This window comes from Balaenoptera musculus, chromosome 19, assembly GCF_009873245.2.
Source record: "Balaenoptera musculus isolate JJ_BM4_2016_0621 chromosome 19, mBalMus1.pri.v3, whole genome shotgun sequence".
Lineage (NCBI taxonomy): Eukaryota > Metazoa > Chordata > Mammalia > Artiodactyla > Balaenopteridae > Balaenoptera > Balaenoptera musculus.
The window spans coordinates 4,514,545-4,539,462 of NC_045803.1; the positions used below are offsets into that span (position 1 = coordinate 4,514,545).

The following is a 24,918-nucleotide window of genomic DNA, read 5'->3' on the forward strand; positions in this document are numbered from 1 at the left end:
TTGTGGTCAGGTTTCAATCTGTGCTTTTAATCTTTTCAATTTGTTGAGATTATTTTGTGGCCTAACATAGGGTCTATCCTGGAGAATGTTCTATGTGTTCTGTTGTTGGTGGAATGGTCTGTATATGTCTGGCATCCCTCCCCCCAAATATGTTCCATGTTCCCTCATTCCCTCCCTGTCGAGGATCCAAATCCTTAACCTAACCCTAACACTAAGGTATACGTAATCCAAGGACAAAGTAACTTGAATTGAAATGTAACCCCAACCCTGAGATAAACCAAACATAAGGCCTACATCAACCTGATTCTGGACCCTCTGTCAGCCTTCATAAGGCACTCCTCTGGGCTCTAACCACACTGCCATCCCCTGTGCCACAGTTCTCCCACTGGCTGTAGCACCCACCCTAGATCTCCCAGGCCACATTCATGGATAGCATTCAAGTTCTCCAGCTCTCAGAGGCTCCCCTCCTGGACTCTCTCCTTTTCTCCAGTCTCCCAGGACCTGTCTGAGCTCAAGCCTCTCCCTCCTAATGCACCAGGCCTTCCCATGGCCATCAGCCCCAACCCTAGCTTTTCAAACTCAATCCCATGGGCTCTAGTCCTCTCCCACCCATACTCTTTGATTCCCCACCATGGGCTCAAGTCCTTTCTCCAAGACAACCCACTTTCTTCACTCTAGGACTGACCCTCTTAAGACAGCTCAGGTCCCTCCGGAGTCTAACTGCTCCCTCAGCTCTCTCAAGGACTTGATGCTAGGCCCTGGCCCCTTCCCCAGGGAAAATCCACTTGCCTCCCTTGAGCATCACCTTCCCATCCCTGTTGCGGGACCTCCAGGATTTGGAGAGGTCCAGTGTGCTGGTTCTATTCCTCCTTCTTTTTTTTTTTTTTTAAATTTATTTATTTTTGGCTGTGTTGGGTCTTCGTTGCTGTGCACGGGCTTTCTCTAGTTGCGACGAGCGGGGGCTACTCTTCATTGTGATGGGCTTCTCATTGCGGTGGCTTCTCTTGTTGTGGAACATGGGCTCTAGGCACATGGGCTTCAGTAGTTGTGGCACGCGGGCTTCAGTAGTTGTGGCTCACAGGTTTAGTTGCTCCGCAGCATGTGGGATCTTCCCGGACCAGGGCTCGAACCCATGTCCCGTGCATTGGCAGGAGGATTCTTAACCACTGTGCCACCAGGGAAGCCGCTGTTCCTTCTTGAACAGGCCATGTTTGAACATCCAACAAAGACACTGGCTTATAAGCAATTTTAACGTCAGCCATTCTGGTGTGTGTCTAGTGACATCACATGATGATTTTACTTTGCATATCCTTGAGGAGTGATGACGTTTAATATATCTGCACTTACTTATTTGCCATTTGGTGATCTTAAGTGCTTATGTAAGTCTCCCTCCACCTTTTAATTGATTTGTTGTTTTATTATTGACTTGAAGGATTCTTTTTATCCTTTCTTTGTGAATCCTTTGTCAGGTTTATGTAAATATCTTCTCCCAGTCTTCTTGCTTTTTCACCACCTTCATGGTGTCATTTGATGATCAGAACTTTGTACTTTTGATGAAGTCCAACTTAATAACTTTCTACTTTCTGTTTAATGTCTTCTGTATACTAAGAAATGCTGCCTAACCCAATGCTGTGACAATAATCTCCTAAATTTTCTTCTATGTTTTTTTTTGGCCGCGCCGCACGGCTTGTGGGATCTTAGTTCCCCGACCAGGGATCGAACCTGTGCCCCCCTGTGGTGGAAGCATGGAATCTTAACCACTGGACCACCAGGGAATTCCCCATGTTTTCTTCTAGAAGTTTGATAGTCTTTTCTCAGCTCACTGCACCCGCAGGGGGTCTTCTTGTAAAAATTCACTAATAGCAACGTTAATGGTAATGAGAACAACAACAACAGCTAATATTTATTGAGCTTACACAATATTTCAGATACACGTTCAAGGAGCTTACATGTACCAAACTCATTTAATCACCACAACAGCAGTATTAGGTAGGTGTGATTATCCCCATTTCACAGATAATGCACAGGGAGTAATAGCTAATTTTCTCAGTGCCTCACAGGGAGTAAAGAGGTGGGACGGTGATGGAAACAGGTAGGGGTATGTACCACGAGAAAAGCTCTCCCACATATGCTCCATTAGCAGAGTTTTACCTTAGAACAAATCTGAAATACGACAGAGATGAAATGGTATTGGAAGGTTTCTACGCACTCAGGAAACTAACCTATCCAGTAGAAAATAATCGACAACTGAGTATGTTGTGATCAATAAGAAAAAGTGATTTCTCCAATTCTCCAAATTCACCTCTCATATGACTTCTGATATTCTATAAGCAGAAGAGTGACCAGTGAAGGCTTTCTTGCGTTAAGTCTTATCACGGATTTTCCTCTTGTCGTGGAAGAAATGAATGTTGAATAGAGGCCTCTGTACGCTCTTTGTACCCAAAAGGTTTCTCAACAGCATGAATTCTCTGATGTTCTGGAGGATGGTTTACACGTTTACATGCCTTTCCACATTCCTTACACTCAGAGGGTTTCTCACCAGTATGAATTTTCTGATGCTGTGTAAGTTGATGGCCGTGACTGAAGGCCTTCCCACATTCTTTACACTCATAGGGTTTCTCCCCTGTATGAATTCGCTCATGTTTGACAAGGCTTGACCCATAAATAAAGGCCTTTCCACATTCCTTACATTTGTAAGGCGTTTCGCCAGTATGGATTCTCTCATGCTGAGTAAGGTGATAGCCACAGTTAAAGGCCTTCCCACATTCTGTACATTTATATGGCTTCTCACCCGTATGAATTCTCTCGTGTTTCACAAGACTCGAACCCCAACGGAAGGCCTTCCCACATTCCTTACACTCATGAGGTTTCTCACCAGTGTGAATTTTCTGATGCTGAGTGAGATAATTGACACGAGTAAAGGCCTTCCCACATTCTTGGCACTCATAGGGCTTCTCACCGGTGTGAATTCTCTTATGTTGAACGAGGCTGGAACCACAAATAAAGGCCTTCCCACAGTCTTTACATTCGTAGGGTTTCTCACCACTGTGGATTCTCTTATGCTGAATTAGTTTATACACTCGGCTAAAGGTCTTCCCACAGTCTTTGCATTCATAGTCTTTCTCACCAGTGTGAAATCTCTGATGCTGAGTGAGCTCATCACCACGTCTGAAGGCCTTCCCACAGTCTTTACATTCATAGGGCTTCTCACCCGTATGAATTCTCTTATGAATAACGAGGCTTGAACCCCACCGAAACGCCTTCCCGCAGTCCTTACATTCATAAGGTTTCTCACCAGTGTGAATTTTTTGATGTTGAGTAAGCTGATTACCCCAACGGAAGGCCTTTTTACATTCTTTACATTCATAGGGTTTCTCACCGGTGTGAATTTTCTGATGTTGAGTAAGTTGATAGCCTCGGCTAAAGGCCTTCCCACATTCCTTACATTCATAGGAATTTTCCCTGTTATGAAGTCTCTGATGTGGTCGGACAGAGGTATTTTCTCTGCAAGTGGGCGTTTTCCCACAGTTGATTTGATTGATATATCCCTCTTGAGGGACGATATATCCCTCTTGAGGGACCTGTGGTCCTTCAAATTCACCTTCACACATCCAGTCAAGGCCAAGGGATTTACTTTTTCTATTTGAGTTCTGTTTGGAAAAATTTATCTCATAAGTGCCCTTCCGTGTAGGTAAACTCTTGGTCTCATACGGTGATTCCAAATCTGAAAAAAACAAAACAAACGAACACAAAAACCCAAAAAACCCAACATATTTTGTTTCTTTTTAAGAAAACAAAAACAAACCTAATCACGAACTAAAACCTTCTCTAACAGAAATAAAACTTCTCCAGTGGGAAAAATATGAATCACCTAGGGCTCTTATTAAAATCTAGATTCCACGTCTAGCATCACAATACTTAATGATGAAACACTGGAGACATCCCTGCTAAAATCAAACAAAAAAGGCATTTACTATTAGCTCTACTATTTCCTATCAGCTGAAACAATTAAGCAAAAAAAAATTAGAGGGACAAATCTCAAAAATGAAGATGAAAAAGAGTACAATTTGTAGATGTGATGACAAACCTGGAAAACCAAGAAAATCAAATATAGCACTACTGTAGGAAAATAAAAAGATACAGTTGGATAGTTGTGTATACACACAGAAACACAAGTAATATCATTAAAAGTAATTCTGGATACAAAGATCCAACATTCAAAAGATGATGTGTAGAATTAAATTTAATAATAAAAATTGTGAAACACTTAGGAGGAAATGTTTAGAAAAATCTGAGCATCAATAAGGATGCCAACTCAAGGGACTGTAAAACGTCAAACGTTTAAATTCATGAGTTCATACAGATACTAAAAAAATGTTAAATGGCCAACTTTGGAGCATGCTAGGAAACCAGCCCTTTGTTATTAAAAACTGATACGTGGATCAGTTTCTCTTTAAAGAATTATTTATAGTGAATAAATGAAGAGGCAATGATAGAATACCACCATTTTGAACCCCCAATGAAATAGTGAATCTAGGTACTGAGTGTCAGTGACTGCTAACACAGCATCAAAAGAGACATAAGCAGATATTTCTTCGTGATGGAAGAACAGAGAATCCAGGAAGCAGTATCACCAAAAAACAGATAAAAAGGAAGAAAGCACATGAAGCTAGGATAACAACCAACTTTCAGAAACTACGAATGGCACAGGGTCCTGTTTTCTATGCCCTTGTTACTCAGGAGGGGTGAAACATGAGAAGGAAAACAAATTGAGAAGGGAATGGGGTGAAGATAAAGTTCAAGGGAGTGACTTCTTCCTCAGAGGCCTTGGGCCTGACACCTTTGTAGGGAGCTCTACGAACACCTCAGGGGTGCAGCTGCCCCCTGCCCAGCTAGGCCGCTTGTGTAATGATGGTTTGCCCGAGCTGGGCTGGCTGTCACTCTCCTCTGCACCACTTCAGTGTCTTTTCCCCTCAACTATCAAAGCTCTCTCCCTTGCTTCCATAAGGCAATTGTGTCTGGCTTAGAAATGAGATGTCTTGCTTTCAAAAAAAGGAATGCCACATGATGTAGAACTTAGGAGAAAATTGTTGGCTCAAGATTTTTTGATTGAGCTTTAGTCAAATTTGTAACAGCCTAAAAATGACTTCAGGAAAAGAGAAAGGCCTGAAGGATCAACAGGAAACCAGATGGGTAGGGAAAAGGACTATTTTATTCTATTCTATTCTATTCTATTTTACATTTATTTTATTTTTTAAAAAAATTTAAAATTTTTATTTATTTTTATTTTTATTTGTTTATTTTTGGTCTTGTGTCGAGGCTTGCAGGATCTTACATCCCCTACCAGGGATTGAACCCGGGCCCACAGCAGTGAAAGCGCCGAGTCCTAACCACTGGACCGCCAGGGAATTCCCAAAAAGGTCTTTATTTAAACTTCTGGAGGCAAGCAGAACCTGGCAGTTGACAGTACGGATTCTGGGGCCAGAATTCTTAGGTTCCAGGTTTGCTTCTGCTTCCTTGATTAAGTCACTTTGTGCCCCAGTATACTCATCTACAAATTAGACGTAATAATTTCCTAGCTCATAAACTTGTGAGAATGGAATGAAACGTATTTGTACATATACATACACACCAGGCTCAGAATGTTTTCTGGTGCAGAGCAAGCACAGTATTTATTAGCCATTAATATTATGGCTGTTATTTTGCTAACAGAAAAACAAGAAATTTCCTTACATATTTACAAGATATTATCATCCAATATTTAACTCAGAATTCATAGATTATAACTTTCAACCTCACTTCAGGTACAATGTGTAGGGAATGCAATATGCTCAGTGTGGTTTTACACAGATTCTGTTCATCCATCCCACCTCTACATCAAACATAGGGTCTGGTTTGCTAGAGAAAATCAAGTCACTGTGTAGAGCCATTTCCCCTAAAGGTGGGTCCCCAAAGTACCATCGACAGCAATTTGGGTGTAAACACAGGCTCACAGCATGAAGCTTGGTTTCTTTGAAGATGGTCATGAAATAAAATAAATACATTTATTCTAATAAATTAAATAACTCTAATCAGTCCTTTGGCCAGTAAGGAAGAGAGGTAATTACAAGAGGGGCCAGACAGAGGTGGGAAGAGTCCTGGTGGATGAGGAGGTGAAGATGCCGACGTAACGCCCATTTCCAACTGGACAAAGCTCAAAACATCCCTTGGGTGCAGGAAGAAAGAAATTCAACTAGAATCCTGAAAGGTGGTCCTGAAAGGAGAGAGCTGACCGTGCAGGGAGCAGAGTCCAGATTATCTGAGGCAGGCAACTTACCCAGCGAGACCAAGTTACTGTAGTTCTCCAGCATCACGTCCCAGTACAGGTCTCTCTGCGTAGAGTCGAGACATGCCCACTCCTCCTGAGAGAAGTCTATGGCTACATCGGAGAATGTCACCAAACCCTGGAAACGCAAACCCACACGTCCCTGATGAAACGAAAGCACACAGTTTCCAGATGGAGGAGGCGGGAGGAAGGGCTACGCTCCGTGCAGGGGTGGATACAGCGAGTAGATTAAAAACCTGTGATACGGGGAGGGGCCAGAGAGGACACTGAAGCTGAGCCCCTCCTGCTGCAGGGGAAACCACCTACACCCTGGGGAATGCTTTTTTTTTTTACTAAATTTATTTATTTTATTTATTATTTTTGGCAGTGTTGGGTCTTCGTTGCTGCACGCAGGCTTTCTCTAGTTGCGGCGAGCGGGGGCTACTGTTCGTTGCAGTGTGCAGGCTTCTCAGTGCAGTGGCTTCTCGTTGCAGAGCATGGGCTCTAGGTGTGCGGGCTTCAGTAGTTGTGGCTCGTGGGCTATAGAGTGCAGGCTCAGTAGTTGTGGCGCACAGGGTTTAGTTGCTCCGCGGCATGTGGGATCTTCCCGGACCAGGGCTCGAACCGGTATCCCCTGCATTGGCAGGCGGATTCTTAACCACTGCGCCACCAGGGAAGCCCTACCCTGGGGAATTCTTAATCATGCCAACCTGTCAGGAAATGGATAAACCAATCCCAGTTTTCCTCTGCTGCACAAGCACAGAGCCTGCTAATGGGCCTGTCTCATGAATTCTCAGCAAGCATGGATTCCTACAGCATCCTTTTCTCTTTAAGGAGAAAGAAAAAAAATGCCTGGGGTTTGCTTCCCAAATGTAATATAAGATCTTTTATCTTAGAAAATTGGGTTTGCATGTTTGAATGTTTTCAAGTCTCAGGTTCATCATTTTGCCAGGTTATCTTTTAAGCAGTCCACCTTTGTAATGACAAAAGCATTTTTTTTATTCCATCGTATGGAAGGATTAGATTTAATTATGATAGTTACACACTTAGGTTGAGCAAAATGTCTAAAGTTTCCCCAGTTCCAGGAGTATATGATCATTTATTACTCTTGTACGAAATGACCTTCTTACCTGTTACCATCCGCTAGCCTTGCCTTTTCTTTGTTCCTGATTTAGAGGAAACTGGTATCAAATGATTCAGGAGCATACAGACAGGTCTGGGCAGAACAAAATTTATCTCCCGGGTCCCCTGGTCGGACCATGATCTCTGAGTCCACAGGCCCTAATCACAGCTCTACGCAATTCTAAAAGCTTCATAAAGTGTGAGCTTTCACTACACACTAAGACTGAGACCACAGAATATGAATGTTCCCTCTTATCTGCCTGGGAAAAAGATCAGTGGAGACGAGTGAGGAATTCTAGTTTTCTCATGTGGTCAAATGGGACCAATGTCTCCAACTCATCAAATCGTAGACTTGACTCAAATATTTCTCCCAAGGTAGTTTCTGCTTCCATTGTTCCAATTACTCCTGACAAAAAAGTGAGTACATAAGAGATACTGAGTAACTAGCTCAAGGGTTAAGTGAGCATTAGTCACAGAGGTGGGCAACAGGCTATATGGCACTATTATTTACTGGAACAGGAAGAGCTGGGAAGTAGGTACTTGGATGGGACTCACTTGGGCAGGAGACTTCATGATATTTCAGAGAAGTATCCACAGGACCTAAATATCACAATTCAAGAAGGAAAGAGAAAAACATACTTACGTGGGCCATGGTTTTAGAATTCAAGAACTGATCGGTTCTCTTGGGGTCTCCTTTACTGAAGACACAAAATCCAGAGAAGCCAGATCTAGACAAGGAAAAAGAGGCATTAAAATAAGTGCACCTTGGTCCCCAAATGACTTAATACAACCTTTTCACTCCTCCATCTTTTCTTCCAAAGAACCCTCATCTTCTTCCCCCACAAGGCCCCCCACGTAAACACAACACATCTGGAGAAGATTAAAAGGATTCTGGAAAAAAACAAAACAAATTTTCCCTGAAACCCCAGGAAACCCAGCTGCACAGACAGGACAGAGGAACTTTTATGTTTTGTCTTGAAGTCAGATCCAGACACTTCAGTGGGAGGATTCCTGGCCAGTTCCCTGTTGGGGGGAATATGGATTAAGAATTTGGCCTTGACCAAAGAGAGGTGTGGCCTTTGCCCTCAGCTTCTGAGAGGTAACCTACATCATACCTGACAGGAATGTCTTTGTTTTGGGTAGGGGCAGGGCACACTGCATTTTAGGGTGGAAGCTGGCCACACCAGAAAGACCAACCAGCTGATGGGTGGGGTTGGGGGAACTCTGGGTCATGGGATATCAGTTGACTTGGAGACTGAGATTAACATCTGGACAACAAATCAATCAATCCTGCCTACGTGATCAATCAATCCTGCCTACGTGATCGATCAATCTTGCCTACGTGTGATCAATCAATCTTGCCTATGTGATGAAGCCCCAGTGAAAATTCTGGACACTGAAGCTCAGGTATGCTTCCCTGGTTGGCAATACCCTGAGAATACCGTCACACATTGACGTCGGCAGAATCACGAGTCCTGACTTCACGGGCAGGAGACACCGGAAGACCCAGCACGGGAACCCTCCTGGACCTTGCCTTGTGCACCTGTTTCCTTGTCTGAGGTTAATCTGTATCCTTTCCCTGTCATTAACTGTATCTGGGGGTAGAACGGCTCTCAGTGAGTTCTAGGAGTCCTTCTGGTCCTGAATTATGAAATCTGAGGGTGGTTTCGGGAAACTCCTGAACTTGCAGGTGGTGTGAGAACTGAGGGGGGTCTGGTGTGGAGACTGCACCCTCAAACCTCACCGTGTGAAGCTGGCTAACTCGGGACAGAGGAACGGCGACCTGGATTGAGACCGGGTGTGTTTAGGGAGCTCAGTCTCTCTCTGAGCACATCGCGCTCTCTTTGGTCACAGCATCCAGGGTGGGGAGAGGCTGCATCCTTCTGGCCTCTAGACAGTGTGACGTCAGTCAAGACTGGGCAGGTGGGCAGTGTGGGGAAGGAACTGCCCAGGTAGCGTCTGGCACTCTGAATCCAGGAAAGCTGGCTGCATAAATACACACAGAATATCAGTGTAAAAATGTATTAGGTCCAGTGGTGGGACTCCGCACTTCCAACGCAGGGGGTGCAGATTCGATCCCTGGTCGGGGAACTAGGATCCCACATGCCGCACAGTGTGGCCAAAAAATTAAAAAAAAAAAAAAACGTATTAGTGGGCTATTAAATGCTAAGTTGGAAGAAATACTTAAAGACATGAAAGATGTTTTAGGTATATTGTCAGTGGGAAAGATGTTACAATAATACATTTGTAAAATTCTAAATATAGATATATATACCTACTCATATATATGTATAACATGATACAGATATCTATATCTATGTAGATATATACACACATACAAGATATATGAATACACACAGAGGCACACACATACACAAACAACCCATGAGACAGCAACAGAAAGAGAGATATACAAACAGAAATAGAGAAATAGAAAAAGCCTGGAAAGATATATCCCATGTGCAGAAAAGAGCCACAAAGTGGCTCTGAAACCGCTAATCTTAGGCCCGCTTGCAAGACTGGGCCCTTGGCTGGCTTTCCAGTGTGTTCCAACCATTCCCCGACTGGTAAGAGTGGCTCGCTGTTCTTAAATTTGTTTTGTACAAGCCACGTGGTTTATGTTGAACACGTGCCTTCCTCCAAGAGCCTGGAATCTGGGCATGTGCTGGGCAGAGGGTGCCTATGTGACTCCCCCATAAAAACCCTGGACTCCCAGGCTCAGGCGAGTTGCTCCTGTAGACAACACTGCATATGTGTTGTTACAACCCGTTGCTAGAGGAATTAAGCATGTCCCGCGTGACCGCACCGGGAGAGGACTCTCGGAAGCTTGGGCCTGCTTTCCTCCGATGTTGCCTGCGTGTCTTTCCCTTTGCTGATTTTGCTGTATACCCTTTCACTAACAAATCTTAGCCATGAGAAGAATGATATGTTGAATCACTATCTAGAGAATGACTGAGCCTGGTGGTGGTCTTGGCGACCCTGACACACCCTTTGATCTTGATTATCTTCTTTTTAAGTATACCTTGTTAGGTGTTTTAACAACAGTCATGCATTGGCTTAACGTATATAAATGTGTGTGCATTTATTTATTTTAAAGTTATTAAGAGACAGTTAGATTCTCAAGAGATAAAGTTCCACTCTCTTTTTTAAAAAGACTCCTCTGGAACTTGCAGAAAAGGCTCAGAATATATTATCTTTGGATTATTTTACTGAATAACTTCTCTTAGTTTCCTTTCACTACCTAATACCTAAACCAACTCTTTGATGTCTAAATATGCCCACATGTGCTGCAGTACTGACTGGAAAAAAATGACTACAATGCCAAGTGATGGCCTGTAGATACTGACAGTTATCTTGACACTGCTTAGTTTTTTTTTTTATTTAATTAATTAATTTATTTTTGGCTGTGTTGGGTCTTTGTTTTCTGTGCGAGGGCTTTCTCTAGTTGCGGCGAGTGGGGGCCACTCTTCATCACGGTGCGCGGGCCTCTCACTATTGCCGCCTCTCTTGTTGCGGAGCACAGGCTCCAGACGCGCAGGCTCAGTAGTTGTGGCTCACGGGCCTAGTTGCTCCGCGGCATGTGGGACCTTACCAGACCAGGGCTCGAACCCGTGTCCCCTGCATTGGCAGGCAGATTCTCAACCACTGCGCCACCAGGGAAGCCCGACACTGCTTAGTTTTATGTCTTGATGCAAGGGTGAATTTTGCTTTTGAACTTGTCCTTTCAGCCAGTGTCCTGTAGACAACTGCTCAATCACCTGACCCCGCTAGTCTTCACTTTGCATCCAACACTATTAGAAAAAAATATGTAAGGCATAAAGCTTAGAAAATAAATTTCATTTATCCCTACGTAGAGCCTGTGCATTCAGAATCACTTGGTCGTGACCTGACATCAGCAGCTATCGTGAGAATGATACCCCCTTCCCAGCACTTCTCAGGCCACATCACCCGGAATTCTCCGCAGGCCTTGACCACAGGCCGTCTTGTACTTCTTCTCTATTCAGTTTCCCTTCCTTGCTGGACTACCAGCAATGTACAGGCAACAATGCCTTTTAGTCATCTGTCCTTCTAAGTACTATTGTAGGCACTTAACAGAAGTATGATTTTGACTCAAAATTCCACTTTTTGGAATTTATCCCAAGGAAATAGCTATACTAGTACACAAATAAATGCACAAGAATGTTCAGAGAATTTTTTTTTTTTGGCCGCGCCGTGCAGCATGCAGGATCTTAGTTTCCCGACCAGGGATTGAACCCGTGCCCGCTGCAGTAGAAGCGTGGAGTCTTAATTACTGGACCACCAGGGAAGACCCCAGAGAATTTTTTTTATTGGATAGTTTTTTGTTCTTTTTTTTTAAATTGAGATAACTGTACATTCAATGTGCAGTTGTAAGAAATTACACAGAGGGATCCTGTGTTCCCTTTATCCAGTTTACCCCAAGGGCAATACCCCAACTGCAAACCTATAGTACAATATCACAGCCGGGACCTTGACGTCGATACAATCCATCAGTTTTATTCAGATTTTCCAGAGGATCATTTTAACAAATGAAAAAAGTAGAAATATAAATATCTCCCAGTAGAGGATAGATTAAATAGATTGCAGTCTGTTACAATGGCATACTATACATTTACCAATAATGATATTGACTTAACATTAATTGAGACAAAAATTTAAGATGAATTACCCAGCGGAGAAGGCATGTTTAAAAAGGTACAGGTAGGGGCTTCCCTGGTGGCGCAGTGGTTGAGAATCTGCCTGCCAATGCAGGGGACACGGGTTCGAGCCCTGGTCCGGGAAGATCCCACATGCCGCGGAGCAACTAGGCCCGTGAGCCACAACTACTGAGCCTGCGCGTCTGGAGCCTCTGCTCCGCAACGGGAGAGGCCGCGATAGTGAGAGGCCCGCGCACCGCGATGAAGAGCGGCCCCCACTCGCCGCAACTGGAGAAAGCCCTTGCGCAGAAACGAAGACCCAACACAGCCAAAAATAAAAATAATAAATAAATAATAAATTAAAAAATTTAAAACAAAACCAAAAACATAAAATCTGGAAAAAAGTTGAACACCTATATACCCACTGCAGACTTTACAATTAGTAAAAAAAAAAAAAAAAAAAAAAAAAAGGTACAGGTAATTTGGGACAAGAGGTCTTCACGAATTTAAGAACAAGGCTCTGTGGTCTGACTTTCAGAATCTGGATCTTCGCTCTGACAGTTACTAACTTCACAGTATCTATTTCCTGACAGGTTAAGACAGGGATAAAAATCGTACCTACCAGGTATGACTTTCTCGACTATTAAGAAGATAATCCACATAAAACACAAAAACATGTAACAATTATTTAATACAAGTTAGCTGTTATGGTTTAAGATCAATAACATTACACATCCCTTAATTCGTTTTTATAAAACAAACTCAAGCCTGCTGTTTCCCGTTTTTCTTATGCTAAAATATGTATTTCTCAAAACTGCTGTTTATATAATCAATGCTGACTAAAAACTTTCAAGATCCCCTTAAAAATGAAATTCTTTCCAATGAACAGCATTAGCAAAAAAAGATTCTAAGACAGATAACGAGGAAATGTTCCCTTGCCACCAGCAAAGAGAGGGACAGACACGATTTCTGTACCCAATTCCAGCTCAAAGAATCTAAACTGAGAAGATGCCAAACTGAGAACATTAGTAAGTGGTTGAATCTTGTCTTCCATGTGACATGGGAGATTCAGGTGAACATTTTAAATTTGTCATCTCTTGTTCACGTATCTGCCCATGGAAATGTCACTTGTGCAGGCCACATTTACTATGTATCAGTGATCACTGTCCTGTTCTGTAAAGGCAATACTCAACTCCTAGAAAATCTAATTTTGAAAGTCTTTTTTTTTTTTTTTTTTAAATTTATTTATTTATTGGCTGCGTTGGGTCTTTGTTGCTGCTCGTGGGCTTTCTCTAGTTGTGGCGAGTGGGGGCCACTCTTCGTTGCGGTGCACAGGCCTCCCATTGCGGTGGCCTCTCCTGTTGCGGAGCACGGGCTCTAGGCACGCGGGCTGCAGTAGTTGTGGCACGCAGGCTCAGTAGTTGTGGCTCGCGGGCTCTAGAGCGCAGGCTCAGTAGTTGTGGTGCATGGGCTTAGTTGCTCCGCGGCATGTGGGATCCTCCCGGACCAGGGCTTGAACCCGTGTCCCCTGCATTGGCAGGCGGATTCTTAACCACTGTGCCACCAGGGAAGTCCCAAAAGTCTGTCTTTCTTGATAACTTGTTGCCATGGGATTAGTTTCAAATGGTGCCTCTCTAATCCTTTAAGGTGTAAATATGTGAGAGATTCTTTTCAAAGCAAGAAGGGGATCACTGGGCACACCTCTCCCCTCTCCACATGCACCAAGGTATAATGTGACCCTTGGCTGAGTTGGATTCCTTTTACAAACTAAGATTTGGAAAGTCTTGGGCTCACTTACAGACCAATTAGCAGGATTCAGTGTTCCAGAAATAAAGCACACACATGCTTAGAGGGGGAGGGGAGGACTGGAAACATACCTACCAAAATATCAACAGTAATTATCTCTGGAAGGTACAGTAATGGGTAGTTTTCTGTTTCTTCTTTTTTTTTTTTTTAATTTTATTTATTTATTTATTTATCTATTTATTTATTTATGGCTGTGTTGGGTCTTCATTTCTGTGCGAGGGCTTTCTCTAGTTGCGGCAAGTGGGGGCCACTCTTCATCGCGGTGCGCGGGCCTCTCACTATCGCGGCCTCTCTTGTTGCGGAGCACAGGCTCCAGACGCACAGGCTCCGTAATTGTGGCTCACGGGCCTCGTTGCTCCGTGGCATGTGGGATCTTCCCAGACCTGGGCTCGAACCCGTGTCCCCTGCATTGGCAGGCAGATTCTCAACCACTGTGCCACCAGGGACGCCCCCTGTTTCTTCTTTATAAGTGCTTTAGAGGATTGAAATTTTTTTCAGCAGGCCTGCATTAATCCCATTATAAGAAATATACCTTAAGATAGTCCCAAATTTAAAAAAAAAATTAACAAAGAAAAGGACTACAGTTATGAGGGGGCAGGTATGTTACAGCCATTAAGTGAACTTTGAATAGATAGGTCTGTGGTAGGCAAAAGAACAGTCTCCCAAAGATGTCCATGTCCTAATCCTGGAACCTGTGAATATGTTACATTCCACAGCAAAAGGGAGTTAGGTTGCAGAGGGACTTAAAGTCCCGAACCATCTGGCCTTAAAATGGGGAGATTATCCTGAATTATGCCAGGTGGGCCCAGTGTAATCATGAGGGTCCTCAAAAGTAAGTAAGGGGGATGAAAGAGGAGAGAAAGATGTGAGGACAGAAGCAGAGTCAGAGGGACTAGGCTGTAGTACTTGGGGTTTTGAAATATGTAGCCGTCACTCAGGGTGACACAGTCTTTGAAAAAAACGAGTAACTTTACAGTGGAGGAAACTGACAAACACTACTTAAGCCAGATGATCAATTTCAACCTCACCAATCATAAATCTTGTTGATAGTGTGTCTTCTTGCTATGATGTGATGAAAGTGGTAATTTACTGCTGTGATCTTCCACCCCCAAACCCATAAACACAGTCTAATCATGAGGAAAACATCACATTCCAATAGAGGGGCATCCTACAAAATACCTGACCAGTACCACTTAAAAATGTCACAGTCATCAGAAACAATGGAAGTCAGAAATGGGCACAGCCAAGAGGACCTTAAGGAAACATGACAACAAAATGTAATGTGGTATCCTGGATGGGATCCTGGAACAGATGAAAACCATTATGTAAAAAGTAAGGAAATCTGAATAAAGCAAAGACATCACTTGATGATAATGGTTCAGAATTGAGTTGTTGATAATAGAAGACACTGGGTGCAGGGTACCTGGGAATTCTCTGTATTATCTTTGCAATTTTTCTTTAAATCTAAGACCATTCTAAAAAATAAAATCTATTAAAGAAGAACAATATGCAACCATATGTAGCCCACAAAGCATGAAATATTTAATATGTGACCCTTTAGAGAAAAAGTTTGCCAATCCCTGCTCTAGATCCAGAACTCATAATCAGCATCAAACCATACTGCTTCTCACAGTTCATACAAAGATGTAACCGAAACATTGAAACTGTCAGACCTCAAATAAGACCTGGCTAATACAACAAATTTCTATTTATTGATTACTGAAAAAAAAAAAAGCCTTGCCTTTGATGACAAAGACCTTTGCTCAAACCCCACTCTTAAAAGCCTCACAAAGCTGATAACTTTGTCACTAACTGACTAAAACAATCAAACCTTCTCCTTTCTTACTGTGCTCTGAAAGTCAGCCCTGTGGAAAAGACCAAAGATATCTAGCCTTTGATTCCACCTAAAGATTAATATCCTCCTTACCAAATCACACACTAAAAGTGCTCACATTAACCTCCCAGTAGTATTCCTCGATCCTAGCGGAGTCTTAGAAGACCACACAGGAGGATGTGAACAATTTGCTTATTGAATATGTGAGTACTCATTGGAGAGGGTTGGTCAATGGGGAATACACATTCACGACTCTTGTCACACCTCTTGGGAAGAAATTACTGGGTCAAGTCACTATTAAAGGGGACGTTTCGGGGCAAGGAAAGCAAATATTCTTAAGTGCTATAAACACAAATCATTTACTGAACAAGAAGGTAACTCATCTGAACCTTGATTTCAAGATCTGTGATGATGATTCTTTTTCCTTGGGATGTTTTTTCTGGAGGACAGCTGGCCTGGAGGAAAGAGAGGTCAGAATGAGACACTAGGGCTTTTCTGGAGCACAGACTACATCCGAAAATGCGCTCCGAGGCCACACCTGTTCCCATGTCTTATCTAAAACCAATCAGAAATAAGAGGGCACCCACATCTGAGTATTTCAGAGATTCGTGGAAACTAGACTCTAGTAATTGGGGTACCCCCACCTCCTAGGTCAGGGACCTCTCGCTTCCAGAAAAGAATCTTATTCCGGAGGCCCTTCCATTCTGTCATTCAGGTAGCCTGAATTTTAGATGGAGAGCACCTCTAGCTCTAAAACTGCCATCTCATGACCATGTCTGTGCCATTCTTGTCATTTTCACTACAGCGTTCAGGCTGTGACTTTCCTTTGGGGCCACTGTGCCCAAACAAGTACCAGCATGGTTGGAACGTGAAGGGAGAGGAAGCAGCAGAGACATCAGAGCTACAGGTTACACACACTCAATCCGGGGCCATACACCCAAGCACAGTCCTGCACCTGTCACAGCTGAACAATCGCATACACCTCGGCTCTGTCACACCGGCTGACGCCCACGCCAGAGACATGGTACACGGCTGCGCCAACCCCACAGAAACGCAACGGCACATCTCATAGCCTCGGGGACACATCTGGGCCCCGCCACCCCCGCAGAGCCCACACGCATGTAATTCACACAGAGCACAGTGGAAGAGTCACAGCCCGGCCGCGTCACCCCTACATATGCTCACACGCACGGGAGGCACACAAACCGGGAGGGGGCCGCGTCTCGTCCCCCCCTACACACACTCACGCGCAAGTGCGTCACAACCACAGGGACCTGGCCTGTCTCCCTCACCGACGCCCACGCGCATATCTCAGTCTGTAGACATGGCCGAGCCCCTGATCACACACACAGAGACACACACACGCACACGCTCGCACTTCCTCCGCAGCGCTCCCGAAGCCAGAGGCCGAGGCTCCGTTTCGGGCCTCTTCTCCTCCCTCATCGCCATCGCCCGCCGTATTCCACTCTGTTTTCCTCCTGGGATGCTAATTACTCACCGTTTGGGGCCCAACAACCGACGGCGTCGGGAGGGCGCGCCGGCGTTGAGGTTAACTCCGGACAGGGTCACCAGGAAACCAGAGCTTGAATAAAAATCCTTTTCGCAGAAAGCGCACCTCCCAGCATGCAACTCCCCGAGCTGCTAATGGGGCCGTGCCCCAGAGCCCTCTGGGAAACGTAGTCCGAAAACCCGGGAATCCGCGGGGCTGAAAACGCACGGCCTCTCTTTCCCAGCATGCAACTCCACAACGGCACTAATAGAGCTGTGCCTCAGAGATTTCTGGGAAATGTAGTTCGCATCTCAGGTAATACACAGGCCTTCAGAAGGCTTCTCTCCCTGCCTGTAGAGGAGCTGTGACTTGGGAGGGAGCGTATTTCAGAGTCGCAGAATTTGTAAATGCTGGGAGACCTACCAGCCGTTCAGATTTCTTTTCTTTTTAAAATTATTATTATTATTATTATTTTAACAGGAGAAAAGCATACAAATTTTATTAAATTTTTACATGTACATGGGAGCGTTCAGAAGAGAATGAAGCCCTGAAGAAGTAACCAGAGCAGGAAGCTTTTATACCTTTTAGACAAAGAAAGGATAAATTTGTGAAGTACTGACAGTGCAATGGGCTAGTGATAGTCCAATTAGGGCCTGGTAATCCTTATCTTCATTTAATGAGGTTTGTTTGCAGATTCCTCTGGTGCCATCTGTGGACTGGTAAGAGTCTATCTCCATTAAAAGAAGAATTTATTTCCTGCCTTTGGACAGAGAAGGGGGTCTTTCTGCATGTTTACCGCTTCTTAATTGCCTTCAGCTCAAAATAATTTTTATGTCAAAGAGGCATATTTTAGGCTGACATACCTGGTTTCCGTCAATTATGATACAGGCATTGCTTGCAGTAAGGAAGGCCATGAGATCTTTCAGTAAGTGTTCTCTTTTTGTATATCATGCTGTTTTATACTGTTTATGTATTAGTTTAATTTAGGTTTATTTGCTGTGAGTCAGTAATACTCATATTTACTTTCTAAGGTGCCTACGAATTTTGTGCTAAGATCTCACCCCATCTTATTAACACCTCTACTATGAAAGAGCTCAGTTTCTATCCTGGGGGTTTACCTGCCTCCCATAAATTGTTTTTGTTATTGTTGTTTTTCAAACAGGTTTTATTGATCTTCTAATGGGACCAAGTGAAACACATACATAAACCAGTACTCTCAATTGTTTATGCATTTTTGTGTAGGGATGGCATTTCCCTAGATTATTCTAATCTTTTCTTTATTTTTTATTCTAGTTGATTTACATATTATATTAATTTCAGGTGTACAACATAGTGATATAATATTTTTATAGGTTATACTCCATTTAAAGTTATTAAAATATTGGCTATATTCCCTGTGCTGTACAATATATCTTTGTATCTTATTTGTTTTAAACATGGTACTTTCTACCTCTTAATCCACAACCCTTATCTTGCCCCTCCCCCAGTACTCCTCCCACTGATAACCGCTAGTTTGTTCTTTCTATATGTGTCTGTTTCCGTTTTGTTATATTTATTCATTTGTTTTCTTATTTAGAGTCCACATGTAAGTGATAGCATACAGTGTTTGTCTTTCTCTGTTTGACCTATTTCACTAAGCATAATACCCTCCAGGTCTATCCATGTTGTTGCAAGTAGCTAAAATTTCATCTTTTGTTATGGCTGAGTAATATTCCATTGAACATATAAACCACATCTTGTTTATCCATTTATCCGTGGATAGACACATAGGTTTGCTTCCATATCTTGGCTGTTGTAAATCATGCTGCTATGAATATTGGGGTGCATGTATCTTTTTGAATTAGTGTTTTTATTTTCTTTAGATATATACCCAGGAGTGGAATTGCTGGATCATAGGGTAGTTCTATTTTTAGTTTTCTGGGGAACCTCCATACTGTTTTCCATAATGCCTACATACACCAGTTTACATTCACATCAGCAGTGTACTAGAGTTCCCTGTTCTCCATACCTTGGCAACATTTGCTATTTGTGGTCTTTTTGACCATAGCCATTCTGACAGGTGTAAGGTGATATCTCACTGTAGTTTTGATTTGCATTTCCCTGATGATTGGCAATGTTGAGCATCTTTTCATGTGCCTTTTGGCCATCTGTAGGTCTTCTTTGGAAAAATGTCTATTCAGGTCTTCTGCCCATTTTTTTTTTTTTTTAAGGTGTAGGGTTATTTATTTATTTATTTTTGGTTGTGCTGGGTTTTCGTTTCTGTGCGAGGGCTTTCTCCAGTTGCGGCGAGCGGGGGCCACTCTTCATCGAGTGCACGGGCCTCTCACTATCATGGCCTCTCTTGTTGCTGAGCACAGGCTCCAGATGCGCAGGCTCAGTAATTGTGGCTCACGGGCCCAGCTGCTCCACGGCATGTGGGATCTTCCCAGACCAGGGCTCGAACCCATGTCCCCTGCATTGGCAGGCAGATTCTCAAACACTGCGCCACCAGGGAAGCCCTTCTGCCCATTTTTTAATTGAGTTCTTGTTGTTGTTGTTTTTGATATTGAGTTGTATGAGTTGTTAATATATTTTGGATATTAACCCCTTTTCAGACATATCATTTGCAAATATTTTGTCCCATTCAGTAGGTTGTCTCTTCATTCTGTTGATGGTTTCCTTTGCTATGCAAAGCTTTTAAGTTTAATTAGATCCCATTTCTTTATTTTTGTTTTTCTTTCCTTTGCTGGAAGAGACAGACCCCCAAAAAATATTGCTACGACTTATGTCAAAGAGTGTTCTATGTTTTTCTTCCAGGAGTTTTACGGTTTCTGGTCTTACATTTAGGTCTTTGATCCATTTTGAGTTTATTTTTGTATATGGTGTGATCAAATGTTCTAATTTCATTCTTTTACATATATAGATGTCCAGTTTTCCTAATACCACTTATTGAAGAGACTGTCTTTTCCCTATTGTATATTGTTGCTTCCTGTGTCATAGGTTAATTGACCATATATGCATGGGATTATTTCTGGGCTCTCTATTTTATTCCATTTATCTATGTGTCTGTTTTTGTGCCAGTATCATACTGTTTTTTGTTTTTTGGTTTTTTTTAAAATTTATTTGGTTGCGTTGGGTCTTCGTTGCCGTGCGCAGGCTTTCTCTAGTTGTGGCGAGTGGGGGCTACTCTTCATTGCAGTGTGTGCGCTTCTCATTGTGGTGGCTTCTCTTGTTGTGGAGCATGGGCTCTAGGTGCATGGGCTTCAGTAGTTGTGGCATGTGGGCTCAGTAGTTGTGGCTTGTGGGCTCTAGAGCACAGGCTCAGTAGTTTTGGTGCATGGGCTTAGTTGCTCTGTGGCATGTGGGATCTTCCTGGAGCAGGGCTCGAACCCATGTCCCCTGCATTGGCAGGCAGATTCTTAACCACTGCACCACCAGGGAAGTCCCTACCATACTGTTTTGATTACTGCAGCTTTGTAGTATAGTCTGAAGTCAGGTAGTGTGATACCTCCAGCTTTGTTCGATTTTCTCAGAATTGCTTTGGCTATTCAGGGTCTTTTGTGGTTCCACATAAATTTTAGTATTATTTGTTCTAGTTCTGTGAAAAATGTAATGGGTATTTTGATAGAAACTGCCTTAAATATGTAGATTGCTTTAGGTTGTATGGCTATTTTAACAATATTCTTCCAATCCATGAATACTGGATATCTTTCCATTTCTTTGTATCATTTTCAATTTCCTTCACTAGTGTTTTATAGTTTTTAGAATATAGGTCTTTCACTTCCTTGGTTAAGTTTATTCCTAGATATTTTATTCTTTTTGTTGTGATTTTTAATGGGATTTTTTTTTTACTTTAGCTTTCTGATAGTTCATTATTAGTATGTAGAAAAGCGATAGATTTCTGTATATTAATCTTGTATCCTGCAACTTGCTGAATTCATTTATTAGTTCTAATAGTTGTGGGTGGAGACTTTAGGGTTTTCTATATAAAGTATCATGTCATCTGCAAATAGTGACAGTTGAACCATCCTTGTGACCCTGGAAGAAATTCAGCTGGGTTATGGTGTATGATCCTTTTAATATATTGTTGGAGTCCAGTTTGCTAATATTTTGTTGAGGATTTTTACATCTATATTCATTACAGATATTGACCTATATTTTCTGTGGCTTAGCATGTGATCTGTTCTGGAGAATGTTTCATATATACTTGAAAATAATGTATATTCTGCTGTTTTTGGATGTAGTGTCCTGTAATATATCTACTAAGTCCAACTGATATATTGTGTCATTTAAGGCCATTGTTGCCTATTGATTTTCTTTTTTTTTTTTTTAATTTAAATGATACATTTATTGAGCTGTGGTTTTTCTACCACACTGGATTAAATAAACTTGTCAAGAAGTACGGTTTTTGTTACCTTCTGGGACATTTAGTAATTTGCTGTTCTTTCTTCCGTGTACCTCTGTTAGTACCTATGGCCAACTGGTCACCTGTAACAGGTAGGTCTCATGTTATTAGATACACAGGTAAGGAAAATTACATTCATTATGTCCTTGGTTCAAAGCAACAGGGGCTCCCTAGCACGTAAATCTTTGCAGAATCAAGGGTCTACTATTTTATATATACATATTAAAAAAGAAGCAAAGACACTAGACTACTTGGATTAAACATTCTGTCCAGAGGGACAATACCAGGCTTTGCTTTTCCTCATATGTCGTAAGTTTCAGGTCCTTGACAGAAACAATGTCTGCTTACATTCTCTGTTCAAGAATTTTTTACCACACTGAATTGGAAGATGTAAGTAGTGTCTCTCACTGGGGCACAGGGCAGAATAATTGCCTAACTAATATAATAAAGATAATGACTCCCTCTGATCAAATATTGGGCAGGATTGCTTGCAACTCATTTTAAGAGATTGGGGTATCTTGAACTAAGGAATCCTCAGCTGTGATCCAAACCTCTCCCATGCACAGCATCCACCTGGATCTCTTTGCATCACCCTGTGGAATTTGGGGTGGACAAGGTGAACATAGATAATCATGAAACTCTAGCTTCCTGTTATGTCATGAAAGATAAAGCATTTTGTCTCATATTAAGGCATTTAACTATTATTTATTTTTGCCCAAACCCATGAAATTATCAGGCTAACATGTTGTCTTTGCAAATATGGTAAAATCAAAGACACCTCAAATTTCTTTCCAGATTCTCCAAATTTCTTTTCTTTGGTGATAATGGGATACCCAGAGAGACATGACTTTCTTTTTTCTTTTTTTCCATTTTCTCCAAGATTTAAAAAAAATGCAAATTAGAGGGGATAATGTTTCTTCTCTTTTCTCTTTTTCTTCACTCTAATAAACCCTAATTATCACCTGCAGCAATAGGTAATATTTCCCCTTTAAATGAACCAGTGGAAGACTCCCCTTCCAATAGCCACCAGGGCACTTCCTGTTTGCTCACACCTTGTTCAGTTCAACGTGAAGAATATTTATGGAGCACCTTGTTATGAGGCACTGACACACAGACTGTGGGGGATAGAAGACACAATTATGCCCTCTGGGGGTTTATGGTGGAGGTGGGGAGCTAGAGACGTGACTTCCTTAAACAGAGTAAATAAGGCCTCTTCATAGAGCTGGTTGAGGACTCGGAGAATAGTCCCAGTAAAAAGTAGCAAATTCTCTAGTCCAAGTAGTGTGTGAGTCGGGAATATGTGCCTTCCATTGTCCTATATGTTAATACAGCTGATTATATAAGGTAAGGATGAAACAAGCAGCCTAAATGTACTTAATTTTTGTTTGTTGTCCTACTGGTGGAAGGAGTAGGACAATGAGTTACCAACGTTGATGTAGAGCTTTGGGTGATTCAAAAATATTGCAAGTTTATTGGTTGAGCTGCAATTAGCCAATAGAGTGCTTGAAACTAAACAGAAATGTATCTTGCTGGTATTTGTGTGTAGTTACCGTCTTCTTGGTGTACTCTGATACCTCGCTATACGTATACACCGACTTCAGGTGTATTCATCAAAAAGCTACATCTATTCATTGGAATTATGAGGAAGGGAAAAACTGAAATATTTTAGCTTGTTTTATACAGTTATACATGTTACCATCCTATTTTATGCTATGTCGTGAATGGAGGGGATACTAGGAACAGGGGAGTCTGGAAGCAACAAGGATGGTGGGGTTAAGCATGGTTGCACTCATGGGCAGATAGAGTGAAGCCTCTTATCCTGGTCACTCTCTAGATGGTGGTAGCTACAAAGAGAAATAGGCAACAGAGATCTCAGTGTGAAGAGCCCAAGGAAAATGAAATCTCCCAGTTCCCTTAAGCAGCCCTTCATGGTAACCTCCCATAACTAGCCCTTTGAATCCTTTTACACACTTGGTGATTGTAATATTGCTAGAGCATCTGACATTTTCAGATGTTAAAATCCATGGTGACCACTTAGAAAAGAAAAAGAAAACCCAAAATATATTCAACTTATTGTTTTCGGAAAGGGTTCACACCAGGGGAGGAAGCTACCATAACAAAGCAGACAGAACTTTTTAGATGAATTCAACATCCTGTTATTTTTTGCTGCTTCAGAATTTATAGCAGGAATTGATGTGTTCCATGATGTATTTCCCTGATTTATGTGTTTTAGAGGGAGTGTCCTCATTACAGAGAAGTGCAGGTAGAGGAGTGTTAGTGAGACCAACTCCCTCACTGTCTGCCAACCGTGGGCGTGATAGAATAGGATGTAGCCTGAGTACCTCCATCCTTTTACATCCCACGTTTTCACCCTATAGGTGATTTGTTGGCAATTCAGATGGCTTGATCTCAACATCTCTATCAAAAAGTGTTATCATATGTCTGCCAGTAAGAGTAGCTCCTGAAACTTAACAAAATTGGGAGTCCTGCTTACCAATCAAGGTTTATTGGGACTATTTAAGCAAACTTACAATGTTCAAAGCTTCTCAGAGAATCAGGCTGACAGATCTTGTGCTTCTAGAAGTTCCAGCCCCAAATCCTCATACTACTCAGAGGTCTCAGGTGTGTTGTGTGGTATCTCTAGGTCAGTGCTACTGAAAATGAGTCTTGGCGGAACAACGTCAGCACCAACAGGAAACTTGTTAAAGATGTCATTTCATGGGCACCACCTCAAACTTGCAGATTCACAACTTCTTAGAATGGAGTCCTGATCCCAAAGAGATTTGTATTCATTTTCAAGGTTCAGAAAAAAATGTTTAGCTAAGTGGTTCCCATCTGGTTTCCCATTAGGATCAGATGACCAGTATTAAGAAATAACATCACCTGTGCCCTCCCCACAGAGTTCATCTATTAGTCCTGTGAGATCATCAGTGTTATTTTAATTAAGTACTCCAGGTGATTCTATGGTGAGGCCAGGGTTAAGTACGTGGGCTTCTGGGTATATTTGTGAGAGTTCAGAGCAAGCTTTAGTCCAAGGAGAGGCAGTAAGTTTTGCTCTGCGTCGGCTTTCAAGGGGCTAGTCGGTGAAGCCCACATACCCCATGTTAGCAGAATTTTGGGACAGTTATATGAAGAGAGAAGAACTGTAGACAACAAAGAAAAACTCATAGATTGGTCTCCATGTAGGAGCTGATTGTTCCTGAATCTCTCCTGAGACAAAGGACAGGAGAGACTGGCCTTTTCAGCATTTCAAGGCCCTTCTGCCTGTGGGTGTGTTGGGAGCAGGAGAAAGAGCTGTGCCGACACCGTTGAAGGCATATTCTC

At 42.5% G+C, this 24,918-nt stretch overlaps 1 protein-coding gene across 2 annotated transcripts in view; it reads right to left on the minus strand.

Moving 5' to 3' along the window:
* Positions 1-904: 904 nt before the first annotated feature.
* ZNF331 (zinc finger protein 331) overlaps positions 905-24,918 on the minus strand; it is a 238,732-nt gene continuing 214,718 nt past the window's right edge. The window contains exons 1-5 of one of the 2 annotated variants that reach the window (XM_036833396.1): positions 17,220-17,336; positions 16,111-16,176; positions 8,070-8,154; positions 6,317-6,443; positions 905-3,724 (exon numbers count right to left, since the gene is read on the minus strand). In XM_036833396.1, the coding sequence (XP_036689291.1) occupies positions 2,373-3,724; positions 6,317-6,443; positions 8,070-8,078 (1,488 nt within the window). In that variant the 5' untranslated portion in view covers positions 8,079-8,154; positions 16,111-16,176; positions 17,220-17,336 and the 3' untranslated portion in view covers positions 905-2,372. Of the gene's footprint in view, positions 3,725-6,316; positions 6,444-8,069; positions 8,155-16,110; positions 16,177-17,219 lie in introns of those variants that run through there. The other variant, XM_036833397.1, reaches the window with a different exon arrangement.